This window comes from Gymnoscopelus braueri, assembly GCF_963280865.1.
Source record: "Gymnoscopelus braueri genome assembly, chromosome: 10".
Classification (NCBI taxonomy): Eukaryota; Metazoa; Chordata; class Actinopteri; order Myctophiformes; family Myctophidae; genus Gymnoscopelus; species Gymnoscopelus braueri.
In genome coordinates this window covers 41,459,009-41,471,412 of record NC_137611.1, presented here as the reverse complement: position 1 = coordinate 41,471,412, position 12,404 = coordinate 41,459,009, and the positions used below count along the sequence as shown (strand labels likewise).

The following is a 12,404-nucleotide window of genomic DNA, read 5'->3' as shown; positions in this document are numbered from 1 at the left end:
CTCATGATATGTCTGTGTGTCGTTGCTTCCAGGAAGTTCAAGTGTCTTTGTGCATCTGTCAGTTTTTGACAGTAAAAAAATACATTTACTTGAGTTCTGTACTTTGATTTTGTACCTGTACTTTACCTGAGTATTTGTATTTTTGGATACTTGGACACTCTACTGCGGGTATTTCAAAGACAAATATTGACTCCTACATTTGTAGGATATGAAAAAGTAAATTATGAATAAACCACTTAAGCGCACACACACACAAACAATGTACTATCACCGTGGTGCTAGAGCCAAAAGCACACACACATGTTTTTTTATTACCAACTAATATTTCACCACAGTAGTAATTGTACTGTCTGTCGACCGCAGACTCCTTCCTTGATAAATATTGCAAGCAGCTTTTGTTAAAACATTAATGAGCTCTCGTCTCTCTCTCAAGCACCCAGAACATCCAATGTCCTCTTCCCTCTAAAATCCATATCACTTTGTGTACTGTTAACTGTATGAACAACACAGCAGCTTATTGTTTTCATGACAACACTTATATAACAGAATAAATTGCTAATGGCGTTCTTAAAAGTCTTTAATGATCCGCAGCAGCAGTCGGAAATAAACGGGACGCGTTTCGACCTGTTGGTCTTCCTCAGCGTTTCTGATCATTAAAGACCTTGAAAAAATGCTATTAGCGAGTGCGGTTACAGTATGTACATGGTCAAGAGTCTGCACAAAGTTTAACCTGAGGACCACCCTTTGGAAGTGAGTCGCTTTGAACACTATTGTTAAACCACCACTGATGAATGCTGGTTTAAGAGGGAAATGAAGGGTAAAACATGTATTTATTATTTGGTTATGTAAAAATGGGGAAAAGTTACATACTATGCCTTCATCTCACAGCAGCGTTCAGTCATGCTCAAGTCGGAGGCTAGCTTAGTGTAACATGGCGCATCATGGGGAGGGACAGACAGACGGACAGAACAGCTGGAAAGCTGAGATGAACACAGCATAGCATTTGTACCGGAGGAGAGGGCTCTGATCCTGGACCAGTGGGGTTACACCGTTTGGCTGTGAGGTACACACAGGGGTGGGAAAAGTACTCACATGTGTTACTTAAGTAAAAGTATCAATGCCACAATGTAGAAATACTCTGTTAAAGGGGAATTTTGGACCACGGTTTTCTTACCTTTTCTATGATGTTATATCCTAGGATGAATGGTACAGTAGAAAAAAAATCGTAACTCCATCCCGGGTCCGCCACAGCTACAAACGCGCGCCAATAGGCCTTTCCGCGATATATTGCAAATATATCTGGTTTTGAATGCTAGACATTTAACACATACTCCACTCCTGATGTCAACATGTTCCATTCTGCTACCTGTAGGGTCACATTTTTTAGTAATTTTAAGTCATTATATGAAAAATAAATAAACTGATATTGTTGTTTAGATGTGGACCAGTAATTAAATATCAAAAGTTGTCTGTTATCTGTTGCCCTGCATTTAAAAAAGTTTTAGTTTTAGAACAACTGATCTATTCTTCTTTATCAGGTCAACAAACCATGTCTCCTTAACTATAGACTCACAACTCAATGGCTGCTTCATCTCCATGCCATTAATATACATCCTGCGTTCCTCCTTTGTTCGTTGGAATGGAGATGTGATTGATTAATCTCGGTGCCTATTGCCTAAAACAGCAGATAAAGGTCAGTTTCCTTTGTGGGCTGCGAGGGGCCTTTTCACCCCAAACAAGGAGGGAGGAGAAATAAACGTCTGTCATTTGTAACAATGATGATGGCGGTTCAGGGGACCTCCAATTCATCAATGACCGCCATCATTGATCTCCAAGCCAAAGTGATGTGTTTATCTAGGTAGGTGTGTGTGTGTGTGTGTGGGGGGGGGGGGGGGGGTGTTGCTGTCAGACTGCTGGTGCAAACATCTGTAGTATAATTTGTTGTGTGGGTGTTTGCTTTTAGATTTTGTTGGGCTATTCTAAAATAGCAAATATACAAGCTCATAGCCGCGCTATGAGCTTGTAACTCAAATCTTTGCTTCTGGGGGAGCACGGCACTCGGTGCCGCGCTATGAGCTTGTAAATCTGCTATTTTTTAATAGCCAAAGAAATCTAAAAATGACACACACACAGATGCGTTCCCGGTCTTAATGGGTTAAAAACTGCATATTCCCACAACACCTCCTTTATCTTTTCTCTTCTACACCTCCTACCACACATGCATCCAATCCTGTATACTGTACTGTTCTATACGTCTCTCCTTTCCTCTCCTTCTCTCTCTCTCTCTCTCTATTGCCATCTCCATCAATCCCTTTATCTCTCACTCCATCTTTCCCCAACACCTTCCGGCCCCGTATTCTGTCCATCCATCTTCCTGTAGGCTAACGTGTGTTTATCTGTGCATGCACTGTCTCTCTGAGATCCATCACTCCCTCCTTCCTCCTCCTCCTCCTCCTCCACCACTCCCTCTCTCCTCCTGCACCTCCATCCTCCTTTGCTGCCTCCACCCATCCACCCTACTGTGTGTGTGTGTGTGTGTGTGTATGTGCGCGTGCGTGCCCGTCCGTCCCTCCGTCCGTGCGTGTGTGCGTGTATCCATGCAAGCACCTATTGGTGCAACAATTAATCAAACTAATTGATTATAACATAATTGAAATACCGGACATAGCAGATCTACAAGCTCACAACACGTGGCGAGGCTACCCGAATTCCAGTATTTTTGCATAAAATAGGGCTTAAGTGGTTAATCAGAATTGTTTTAATATTCTTTAAACATTAACAAACATTATTTTCAGATGGGGGGGTCTGCAGCCAAATACATATTAATTTGGGGGTCCTTGACAGTAAGAAGTTTGAGATGTACTGCAGTACTGCATGTTGGTATCATGTACTATAAGACTAGGGCAGTGGACTGTTTCACATTTCACCATTACCATCATTTCTGTGATGGTAATGGTGGTGCTGCGGGTAGAAGGGGAGTGGGGGGGGGGTGTCTTGAATCTCTTTGTCAACATGTGAAATGAAATCAGATGCTGGGGGTCGCCCGCTGCCTCGCCTCCCGAAAAATTGGAATCGTTCAAGCGTGCGCGAGAATAAGGCCCGGGCTAACATTTCAGATCCTATCTTCCTGGGTCGTGAAAGCGTATCCGTTCCCGATTACGCTCAATCTGTTCTTCAATGAGAGCAAAAAACAACCCCCCCCCCCTTTTTTTCTATTCTCATTAAAGTGTTGGATTTCCTGCTGGTCCTTTCCACCACCCTAATCTAAACAGAGGAATCATGCACATTCTTCACAGCTGACTGATAAAGCTGATAATTATGCATGGCTACGACACAGAGGAGCCCTTGATGTTCAGTTGTGTGTGTCTTGTGTATTTTGTCCTTTCTTTTTATTTCTCTCGCTCTCTCTCTCTCCTTCTTCCCTCTCTCTCTCTTTGTTTTGTTTTGCATGGGAGAAAGCTGGGGTGGAGCTTCTTAACCACTCAAGCCCTATTTACTTTGTGGCACGACAAATAGCAAAAAATAACAGATATATATACAGTACAAGCTCACAACTCGTCGCGGTGCTTGTACATCTGCCATTTTCAAATTTGAGGAATTTAAAAAATATATATATGTGTGTGCAATTACCTGCACATTTTGGGAAATGCTGCTAAATGATGAGCTATTGTACCTGTTTAAGACAAGACCCCATGTTTATTCTTCAGTGTATATATTGTATTATTGCCTTTTTTAGATTTTTGCTTTAATATATTATTATGTTAGAATGTCCCAACAATATTTTGCTGCTTGTAAGTTAGTGACAAACAAAACCTTCTTGATTCTTGACATGTCCAAAAGAGGGAGGCAAGGGAGAAAGTGGTCAGGGGCTCCCTTGTACTTTCATGCATGTCGTATACGGGGGTCTCAGTTACATGCACACAAACACAAAAGGCAGGGCAAGCCGCACAAAGTGGCCAGCCAAGCAGAAATGAGAGGTGATGTCAGACATCTGGAGTGGCTTTCCTGTCATTGTCTTAAAGGGGAAGGCTGCCCCCCCCCCCCCCGCCTCTGCTCACAAGCAGCGTTGCCAAGTCTGCTTATTATAAGCGACTTTGGACGTAAAGTTGCTTTGTGGGGCTTGTTTCTAAAGTGTATTTTCTTATTTGGGCTTGCTGTTTAATGTTGTTTAAATCAGTGGTTCTCTAACATTTTCATGTGAAGAACCCCCAGATTAATATGTATTTGTCCACGGACATACTAGACTTTGTGAAAAATAGCAGATCTACAAGCTCACAACGTGTTGCACGTTGGGAGCTTGAAGATCGGCTATTTTCAAACAACTGGTTAAAGTGGCTAAACTTATTTTATATAAATATATTTTTCATTTCTTATTTCTGGGGACCCACCTGCGTGCGATCATGTGACCTATTGTCACTTCTTTTGGGCTTGTTTTTCCTAGACCCGTCCGCTTGTTTCTCTCACAAAATCTGGCAACGCCGACTCTTCCCCTGTTCGCTCACAAGCCTTGACAGCCGACAGGCCGATCTCTCCATGCCTTTTAAGACTCTCATGTCAGGTGTCAGATATCCGGCCCCCGACGTACAAGATGGTCGCGGCGTTCTCTCCTTCTGCTGAAAATGGGCCCCCGCTATTACTGTCTGTCAGCTCCAATGTGTGTTTGTGTCTGTCTGTGAAACGGGGCCTAATGGTCTGGAAGCGGACTTTGACGTGGTTAAGGTGTCCCTTGTTCCCTCTGTAGGGCAGAAACCTCGTATCTCTGTATTACAAGTAGTTTTTCATTATCGTTATCAATAGTTTTTATTCATTTATATCACAAAAAAAACAATACAATTATGCCAGCATAACATACATGGATGTATCATGAATAAAAACTAAACAAAAACAAGATACAGATAGAACACACAAAACATAAAACTAACACAACAAAAGTGAATAAAATAAAATAATAAGTACCTGTAGACCCTTAACTCACCCACACACCCCTCCCAGGACCAACAATGTCGTGAAAATCAGGACCTAACACGATGTATTTCAAGTTTGTTTTGTTTTTGTTAACCCATTCAGACCCGAGGCCGATTCTAGAAAACGCCTTCTAAATACTACGTCTTTTTCAGAAAAACCTCATTTTTATTTTTTTTAAAAAGAAAGAAATAATTTTTTTTTATGTGCGTTTCCTTTTCCTGAAAAGTAACGGTTTTGGACATACAAGGTTTCCCCCTGTCAGCAACAGCCCTGTATGTTGTTACAGGAGGCTGCTGGTACTTGCCCAGAGGCGGTTTGGGGGGGTGTGAGGGTATAATGGCTCCCTCATTTCCATTGAATGGAACGTCTGTACTGTACCCACTGACAGCGTCCTTTCTCTGCCAAAACAAAGAGTTGAACATGTCAAACCTGTTAGCTTTAAACTGCTTCTTCTGTTGGAGCTGATGCTCTCTGGCCCTTTGGAAGGTGATTGATGGATAAGAACTGACTACTTGATAACCAGGTTAGGTTTAGAGGCTAGCAAGGTCCGTGTTCCATGTGACGTGAAGCGAGTGTGTGTGTGTGTGTGTGTGTGTGTGTGTGTGTGTGTGTGTGTGTGTGTGTGTGTGTGTGTGTGTGTGTGTGTGTGTGTGTGTGTGTGTGTGTGTGTGTGTGTGTGTGTGTGTGTGTGTGTGTGTGTGTGTGCGTGCGTGCGTGCGTGCGTGCGTGCGTGCGTGCGTGCGTGCGATCTATATTACCTGATGCCATATGAACGATGTGTGAACACACATGAATAAGCACACACAAACTACACGGATGTGCTGGATACAGACAGATCATTTCTTTGTGTGTTTCTTCATGAATCAACACCGGCTTCCACCTTGCTGTGGGTTTCTCTTAGCTTCATGCACAATGAGTCACGTGAAACCTCACATTTCAAAATGTGAAATGAGCCACCATTTATAATAATTATGATAACAAGTGTTTGGAAATGTTTTGTGGATTGCAAATGACTGATTCCCAGTATTAAAATGGAGTGTTTGGTAATGAAAGCCTTTCCAAATGGACGCAAAGGTTAAAATCCTTTGCACACATTGCTCATTTCCCTCTCTCTTTTTCTCTCTCTCGCTCAGTCAACCCAGGAAGAACCCCAGCTCTGTCTCTCAGGACTCGTGGGAGAAGGTGTACCCGCCGGGCGAGGGCTTCCAGACGGCCAAGGACAACCCTCGCTACTCCAGCTACCAGGGCTGCCGCAACAACGGCTACCCGGGCACCGGGATGGCAGGAGGCGGGAGCATCAACGCCCGGGTCCTCCTGGAGGCTCAGGAGCTCCTGCGACAGGAGCAGAGGCGGCGGGATCAGCAGGAGGCCAAAGGCAAGCAAGGAGGAGCCTTGAGCCAGCAGCAGGAGAACATACTCGGCGGGGGCGGTTATGAGGGCTATTCGGGCAATCATTCGGTGACGCACGTGGCGCAAAAGGACCCGGTGTCCCCCAAGGGCCCGTACCGTCAGGACGTCCCACCGTCGCCCTCACAGCTGGCCAGACTCAACCGGCTGGGCTCGGAGAAAGGGAGGCCGTTCTATTCTTGAGGAGGAACAGGATGGAAGGACAGATGGTTAGATGAACGGATAATGAGAGACATGGGGTCTTGACTCAGGCCACGAGGGGAATGGGTGTTGGGTCTTCTGCCTTGGAGACAGATTTAATGCGGACTGTGCAAATATGAGACAACGAACAATGAATGGATGGACAAATTAAAAAGAGACGTGGAATACTAGTGAGTGGAGGACAAAGCGTGGGGAGGGGGATTTGGGTTGTGAGCACAAGAGGAGGTGGATCTTTGGGTACTGCCTTGGAGAACGGTCAAATGAAGGCAGGTCAGATGCGGACAATGGGCAGCATTAGGGGTGTTATTGGCTTAGAGAGGTGTGGGCAGTGTGCTCAGTATGAGGGTGATGACCTATAGCGGTAGTCGGAGTCATTCGCCCTCCCAGTGTTAAGAGATACTTCAGTGCCTTCATTCATTCACCAGGCTTGTTCACAGCCATGACTGAGACTCCTCTGTCAGCCCTGACTGAGACTCTTCTGTCAGCCATGACTGAGACTCTTCTGTCAGCCATGATGACTGAGACTCTTCTGTCAGCCATGACTGAGACTCTTCTCTTAGCCATGACTGAGACTCTTCTGTCAGCCCTGACTGAGACTCTTCACTCAGCCATGACTGAGACTCTTCACTCAGCCATGACTGAGACTCTTCTGTCAGCCATGACTGAGACTCTTCTCTTAGCCCTGATTGAGACTCTTCACTCAGCCATGACTGAGACTCTTCTGTCAGCCCTGACTGAGACTCTTCTGTCAGCCATGACTGAGACACTTCTGTCAGCCATGACTGAGACTCTTCTGTCAGCCCTGACTGAGACTCTTCTGTCAGCCGTGACTGAGACTCTTCTGTCAGCCATGACTGAGACTCTTCTGTCAGCCATGACTGAGACTCTTCTGTCAGCCATGACTGAGACTCTTCTGTCAGCCATGACTGAGACTCTTCCCTTAGCCATGACTTAGACTCTTCTGTCAGCCATGACTGAGACTCTTCTGTCAGCCATGACTGAGACTCTTCTGTCAGCCGTGACTGAGACTCACCTCAGTTATCACTGTGACTCTTCTCTCAGCCATGACCAGTGTTGGGGAATGTATTACTTGTTACTTTCAATTAATACAATATTACTTTCTGTGCCAAGTGATGCGTTATGCTACTTTCACAAAAACACCCTCAAATGAAGCACAAAAGGCTTAGTCATGATATTTAATGGCAGCGGTTAGGCTAAATGGAGAAGAGATGGAATAGAGAAGAATGACACAATAATGTTATTAGTATTCAAATCGAATTATAGCAGCCTAAATTTCAATGACATTATGAAAAAGCAACTCAGAAGCGGAATGCAGGGTATTATTTTATTAAATATTGTATAAACGTCTAAGAAGGTAGAAGAAACTGCATTATCATGCAGTTTGCGTAATTATTTTTATAACAATGTTTCTTAAAGTAATTTGTTATTTGAAGTAAGGGTTCTGGTGCATATTCTCATTTCACCCACTTAAGGTGCATGAAAAACTCATCAAAACTGGGGGAAAATAATTCCAGCAACACTTGCAGTAGTGTAATGAAACAAGTTTATCTAGAACCTTCATCAGGGTCAGCCGAAACGCATTCGTTTCTAAAAAAGTTGTTTTTCTACGGTACTGCAATTGCATTATTTTTAGATTTAGTGTTGAACTGAAATGAAAAATATAAGTAAGGAGAACAAAACAAGAATAATCAATACAATTGGCAGCCAAGATACTGCAAACTCACAATATCATAACTAAATATTTCATGTCTGCAAAGGAGTTGGAAGAAGTTAATACTTATAAATAAAGTTCTACCCATTTTTATATTTTACCAGTAAACTTTATTTTAACATTATATTACAGCATTCCACCCCAGTGGGTTACCACACACAACTCGATTAAATTGATCCAATCTAACATTAAACGTTCAAAATTAAATAAGAACAAGATAATAAAAAATAATAACCTGTCTTACTATACCACTCCCATCTCATATCCATTCAATATGTTAATTTTAAACATTTATTTAACACTTATTTAGTTATATTATATATATGTTTAGTTTTTTTTGTTTTTAATTTTTCATCATTACAGTTGTTCCATAAAGTAACTCCTTTAACTGTAGTACAGTGGTAGTCCTCACTAATTGTTTCTTGAACACACATTCCTCTCAAATCGTGTTGACTAGATTTTTTTAAACCATTTTGGGGACAAAAAAATCTTTATATTTTGTGTTTTTAATTTGATAAAGAGTGTGTGGAAGTGGTTTTGTTTACAATTCTTATAGCTCTTTTTTGAAGTGAAGGATTAGTGTTTATTTTATTTGTTTTAACTCACACTTTCACACAGTAGGTTATATAGGGAAGTATAGTAGGAAGGAACAATCTAAGGTGTATAGTGAAATTTGATTTAGAAGATCTTTGACTTTATATGATATTGCAATTTACTATAATATTTTAGTTTTGATATAATTTAATATGTGGCTTCCAGTATAATTTATTATCTATTGTTGCTCCAAGGAATTTAATTTCAGATTATTTCAATTTATTTTTCATTTATCATGAATTTATTGTTTGAGTTAGTTAACTATCCAAAGATTATACATTTTGTTTGACTTAAATGTAGTGTTAATTTATTGGAATCAAGCCAGCTCTCAAGTAATGTTAATATTGCCAGATTTGTAAAAGTAATGCATGATATTACTTTGGTACTCGTGCAAGTAATACTAAGTAATGTTGTTACCCCCAACACTGGGCATGACTGAGGCTGGTGGAGGCTCTTCTAAGGCCATTTCTGGGAATCATAGAGGCTATTCTCTCAGTCAAACTGAAGCTGATCTCTCAGTGATCTGATTCATAGAGATCTAGCACCCTGACTGTGTGACAATCAAACGGACAGCTGGGTTAAGAGTGTGGTGTGTGTTTGTATGGTGCAATGCGGGCGTGCGTGTCCGAAAATGTTGTGGACGTGCAATGTGGTTTCATATGAACGTATGTATGTAAGTGCCCCCTCCTCAATTTCCACATTGACTTACCAAACCGCAGTTGAACCATGTCCCATCGGTGAACTCTCTCCCCCACCACCCCATAGATTACTATTCTTACCAACAACACCTGCCGCAAGCATCGCTCAGTATGCTGTTTATTCTGTCTGTTTTTCCCTGATTTTGTTTTCGCTTTTCCCCCCGCCATGGCCGAGTTCTATAACTTGAGTGGTCCCCGGAGAGCGGCAACAACAAGGCAACGTGTAAAGAACCAAAAAAAGGCTCCGGTGGTGCAGAGCTGTGTTATTAATGAAGAGCCCACTCATAAATGATTCATGCCTCATTGTCATCTCCATGGAGGAGAACCAGGCGAAGAGAGAGGAGAGGGGAGACAGCTCTGATCTGCTGCCTGGCCCTGCCTGCACCGCTCTGGGCCTGACTCACTGGCCCGCCTTGCCTGTCTGTCTGTCTGGAGAACTGGCTCCCGTTCCTCCTCCACCACCACCACCTCCTCCTGCTGGCTCCCCTCCTCTGTTCTCCCCTCTGCTCATTAGCTCCTTTTATTCTTCCTCTCTTGCTTCTCTCTGATGGCCCCCCCCCCGAACCCCCCCCACCCCATTTGTGTACATCTTCCACCTTTATCTCCTCTCATGGCCCTCTCTCCCCTCCTCCTCCTCCTCCTCCTCCTCCTCCTCTTCCTCCCATCCGCTCCCTCTCTCCCAAATCAGGCCCCCGTGCTGAATTTTTCATCACAAGCCACCTGCTGCCTGCCACAGCCAGAGAACACTAGCAGCCACCAGAGGAACTGACAAGAGGGCTTCCTGACGCACAGAAATGGAAAGAGGGGGAGACAGTAAAAAGGGGGGGAACCAGAGAAACAACACAAAGGCAGAGAGATAGAGTGTTATTAAGAGAGAAAGAAAGCGAGCGTCTGATTGCGAGAATCGCTCCAGCCCTCCTCCTGTTCTTGCTCGGAAGAAAGAAGGGGGAAAAAAAATGATGAAACGGTCTTCGGGAAGTTAATTGCATTCAGCTGCCGTAATTACATTTACAATACGTTTCAGGCATTTAGCTGAAGCTTTCATCCTGAGCGACTTGCAATGAGTGGGCGTGGAGGTTCTGGTGTCACGCTCAAGGACACTTCGACAGGACACCTCGGCGGCCATTGCAAGTGATCAGACTTGTGACCTTCTCATTTACAGGACAGCCACTCACACCAGCACTAGTACCCTCACCCGCTGTCGGTAGCGCCCCGCCCTCCTAGACTGCTCCCCGCTTGAACCTATAATGTGATGACACTAATGTCTATGATGCGTACCGAGCTTGCCTGCGAGCAAACCAATGAACTGAGCTGAAAGACAGAGAAAGGCCCCGACGCACAAAAAAGGGAAACAACAAAATTGAATCATCAGTCAATGGAAAGTGGCGCTTTACCAGTGGCGTTTTAATTACTCTCGGCCCCAGTGTGTTTCTCCTCCGTATGCCTGGTGGAACGGCGTGATATGCATTAGCTGCTGTTTGTTAATGAAGGCCCTCGCTGGGGATAGAGCCATGTGTATGAGCTGTAATGAATTATAAAACGCGGAAAGAAGAAGGAAAAGGTTAGACTTCACAATGGGCTTATTCCTGCGTCTTACCCTTTCTATTAACCCGTGGAACGGTATAGAAAGTACAAATACCATATTACTCAGTGGAAACCTCTATTAACGCATAAAATACTTACAGGGTTGCAACAACTCAATGAAATTACAAAGATTATGACTTGACTTTGTGTTTTGTTGTATCAATGTAAAATAAACACATAATGTATTATGGATTTTCATTAAGTGTCAATACAGACTTATAGAATATTAGCAATACTTGGAATGAAACACTCGAATAAGGTCATTGTAAAGCGTGAATCAAAACCTACAAATGCGCAAGATAGGAAATAATTTATTATTCACACCTCACCTCAAAATGGCGATAAGAGAGAGTTCAGTGGAAAAACAGTGCTTGTTGTGAATACTGGCATGTTCTGCACTCAGACTAGCAACCATAGAAGGATTGATTTGACATCCTACATCGAAACAGTGTTCTAGCGTCCATATTGGGACATAGCCTAGTACAGTAGGTACAGACGTCTGCTTGACAGGGACACATATCAATAAGTGCCTAAGAAACAATATCGACACATTTTTACACAAAAGGGTGACATGTTGATCTTGTACGTCGACGCCACAACTTCTTGCCACGTGTACCGTGTGTTTTTAAAACATTTTGAAATTTGATTGTTTTACAAAATGTCGTTTTTGGGCAGGTACTTTCATGTTCCTGAAAAGCTTTTATTTGTTGTTTTTTGATAGTTTACTGTGAGAGCCAACAGTCAACAGGTAACCAGTGTATCTGCCTTTTTTCACCACATGCTGTGTACCATGATGATGGTGTGTTTTAAACATATACAAAAAAGAAAGAAGCTATTGTAAGCACATGTGCAATTGTTTTTTTGTTTTTGTTTTTCCGTTTGTTTCCAGAAAACTTTGATATATTAAGATTGTTATACAGCCACTTTTCCTGTACATATCAAATTCAGAATAAAACAGAAGGCTGTTTCCATCCTGTTTACTGCCTCGGTCTGCCCTAGCTTCTGCTTTCCTCTCACTCCAGCTTTGAACCAGCATCAAGTGTCTCTTGTGAGTTCATTAGCGCTGGGGAATGACTCACTCCACTCACTGTCAACACATGGCGTGCATAGATGTCTTTTTGAGAGACAGTGAAACGTAATTAGATTCAACCTTCAAACTTTTGAGTGTGAATGGGCAAGTCAAAACCAATGAGCAAGTAGAAATCTCAAGGCACACCTGTATT

At 43.0% G+C, this 12,404-nt stretch overlaps 1 protein-coding gene across 4 annotated transcripts in view; it reads left to right on the top strand.

Annotated features, from left to right (window-relative positions):
- Positions 1-12,164, top strand: part of LOC308093845 (partitioning defective 3 homolog) — a 318,000-nt gene extending 305,836 nt beyond the window's left edge. For all 4 annotated transcript variants that reach the window (XM_080440218.1, XM_080440219.1, XM_080440217.1 and 1 more), the window contains one exon: positions 6,099-12,164. In XM_080440218.1, the coding sequence (XP_080296344.1) occupies positions 6,099-6,555 (457 nt within the window). In that variant the 3' untranslated portion in view covers positions 6,556-12,164. The remainder of the gene's footprint in view (positions 1-6,098) is intronic.
- Positions 12,165-12,404: the final 240 nt, after the last annotated feature.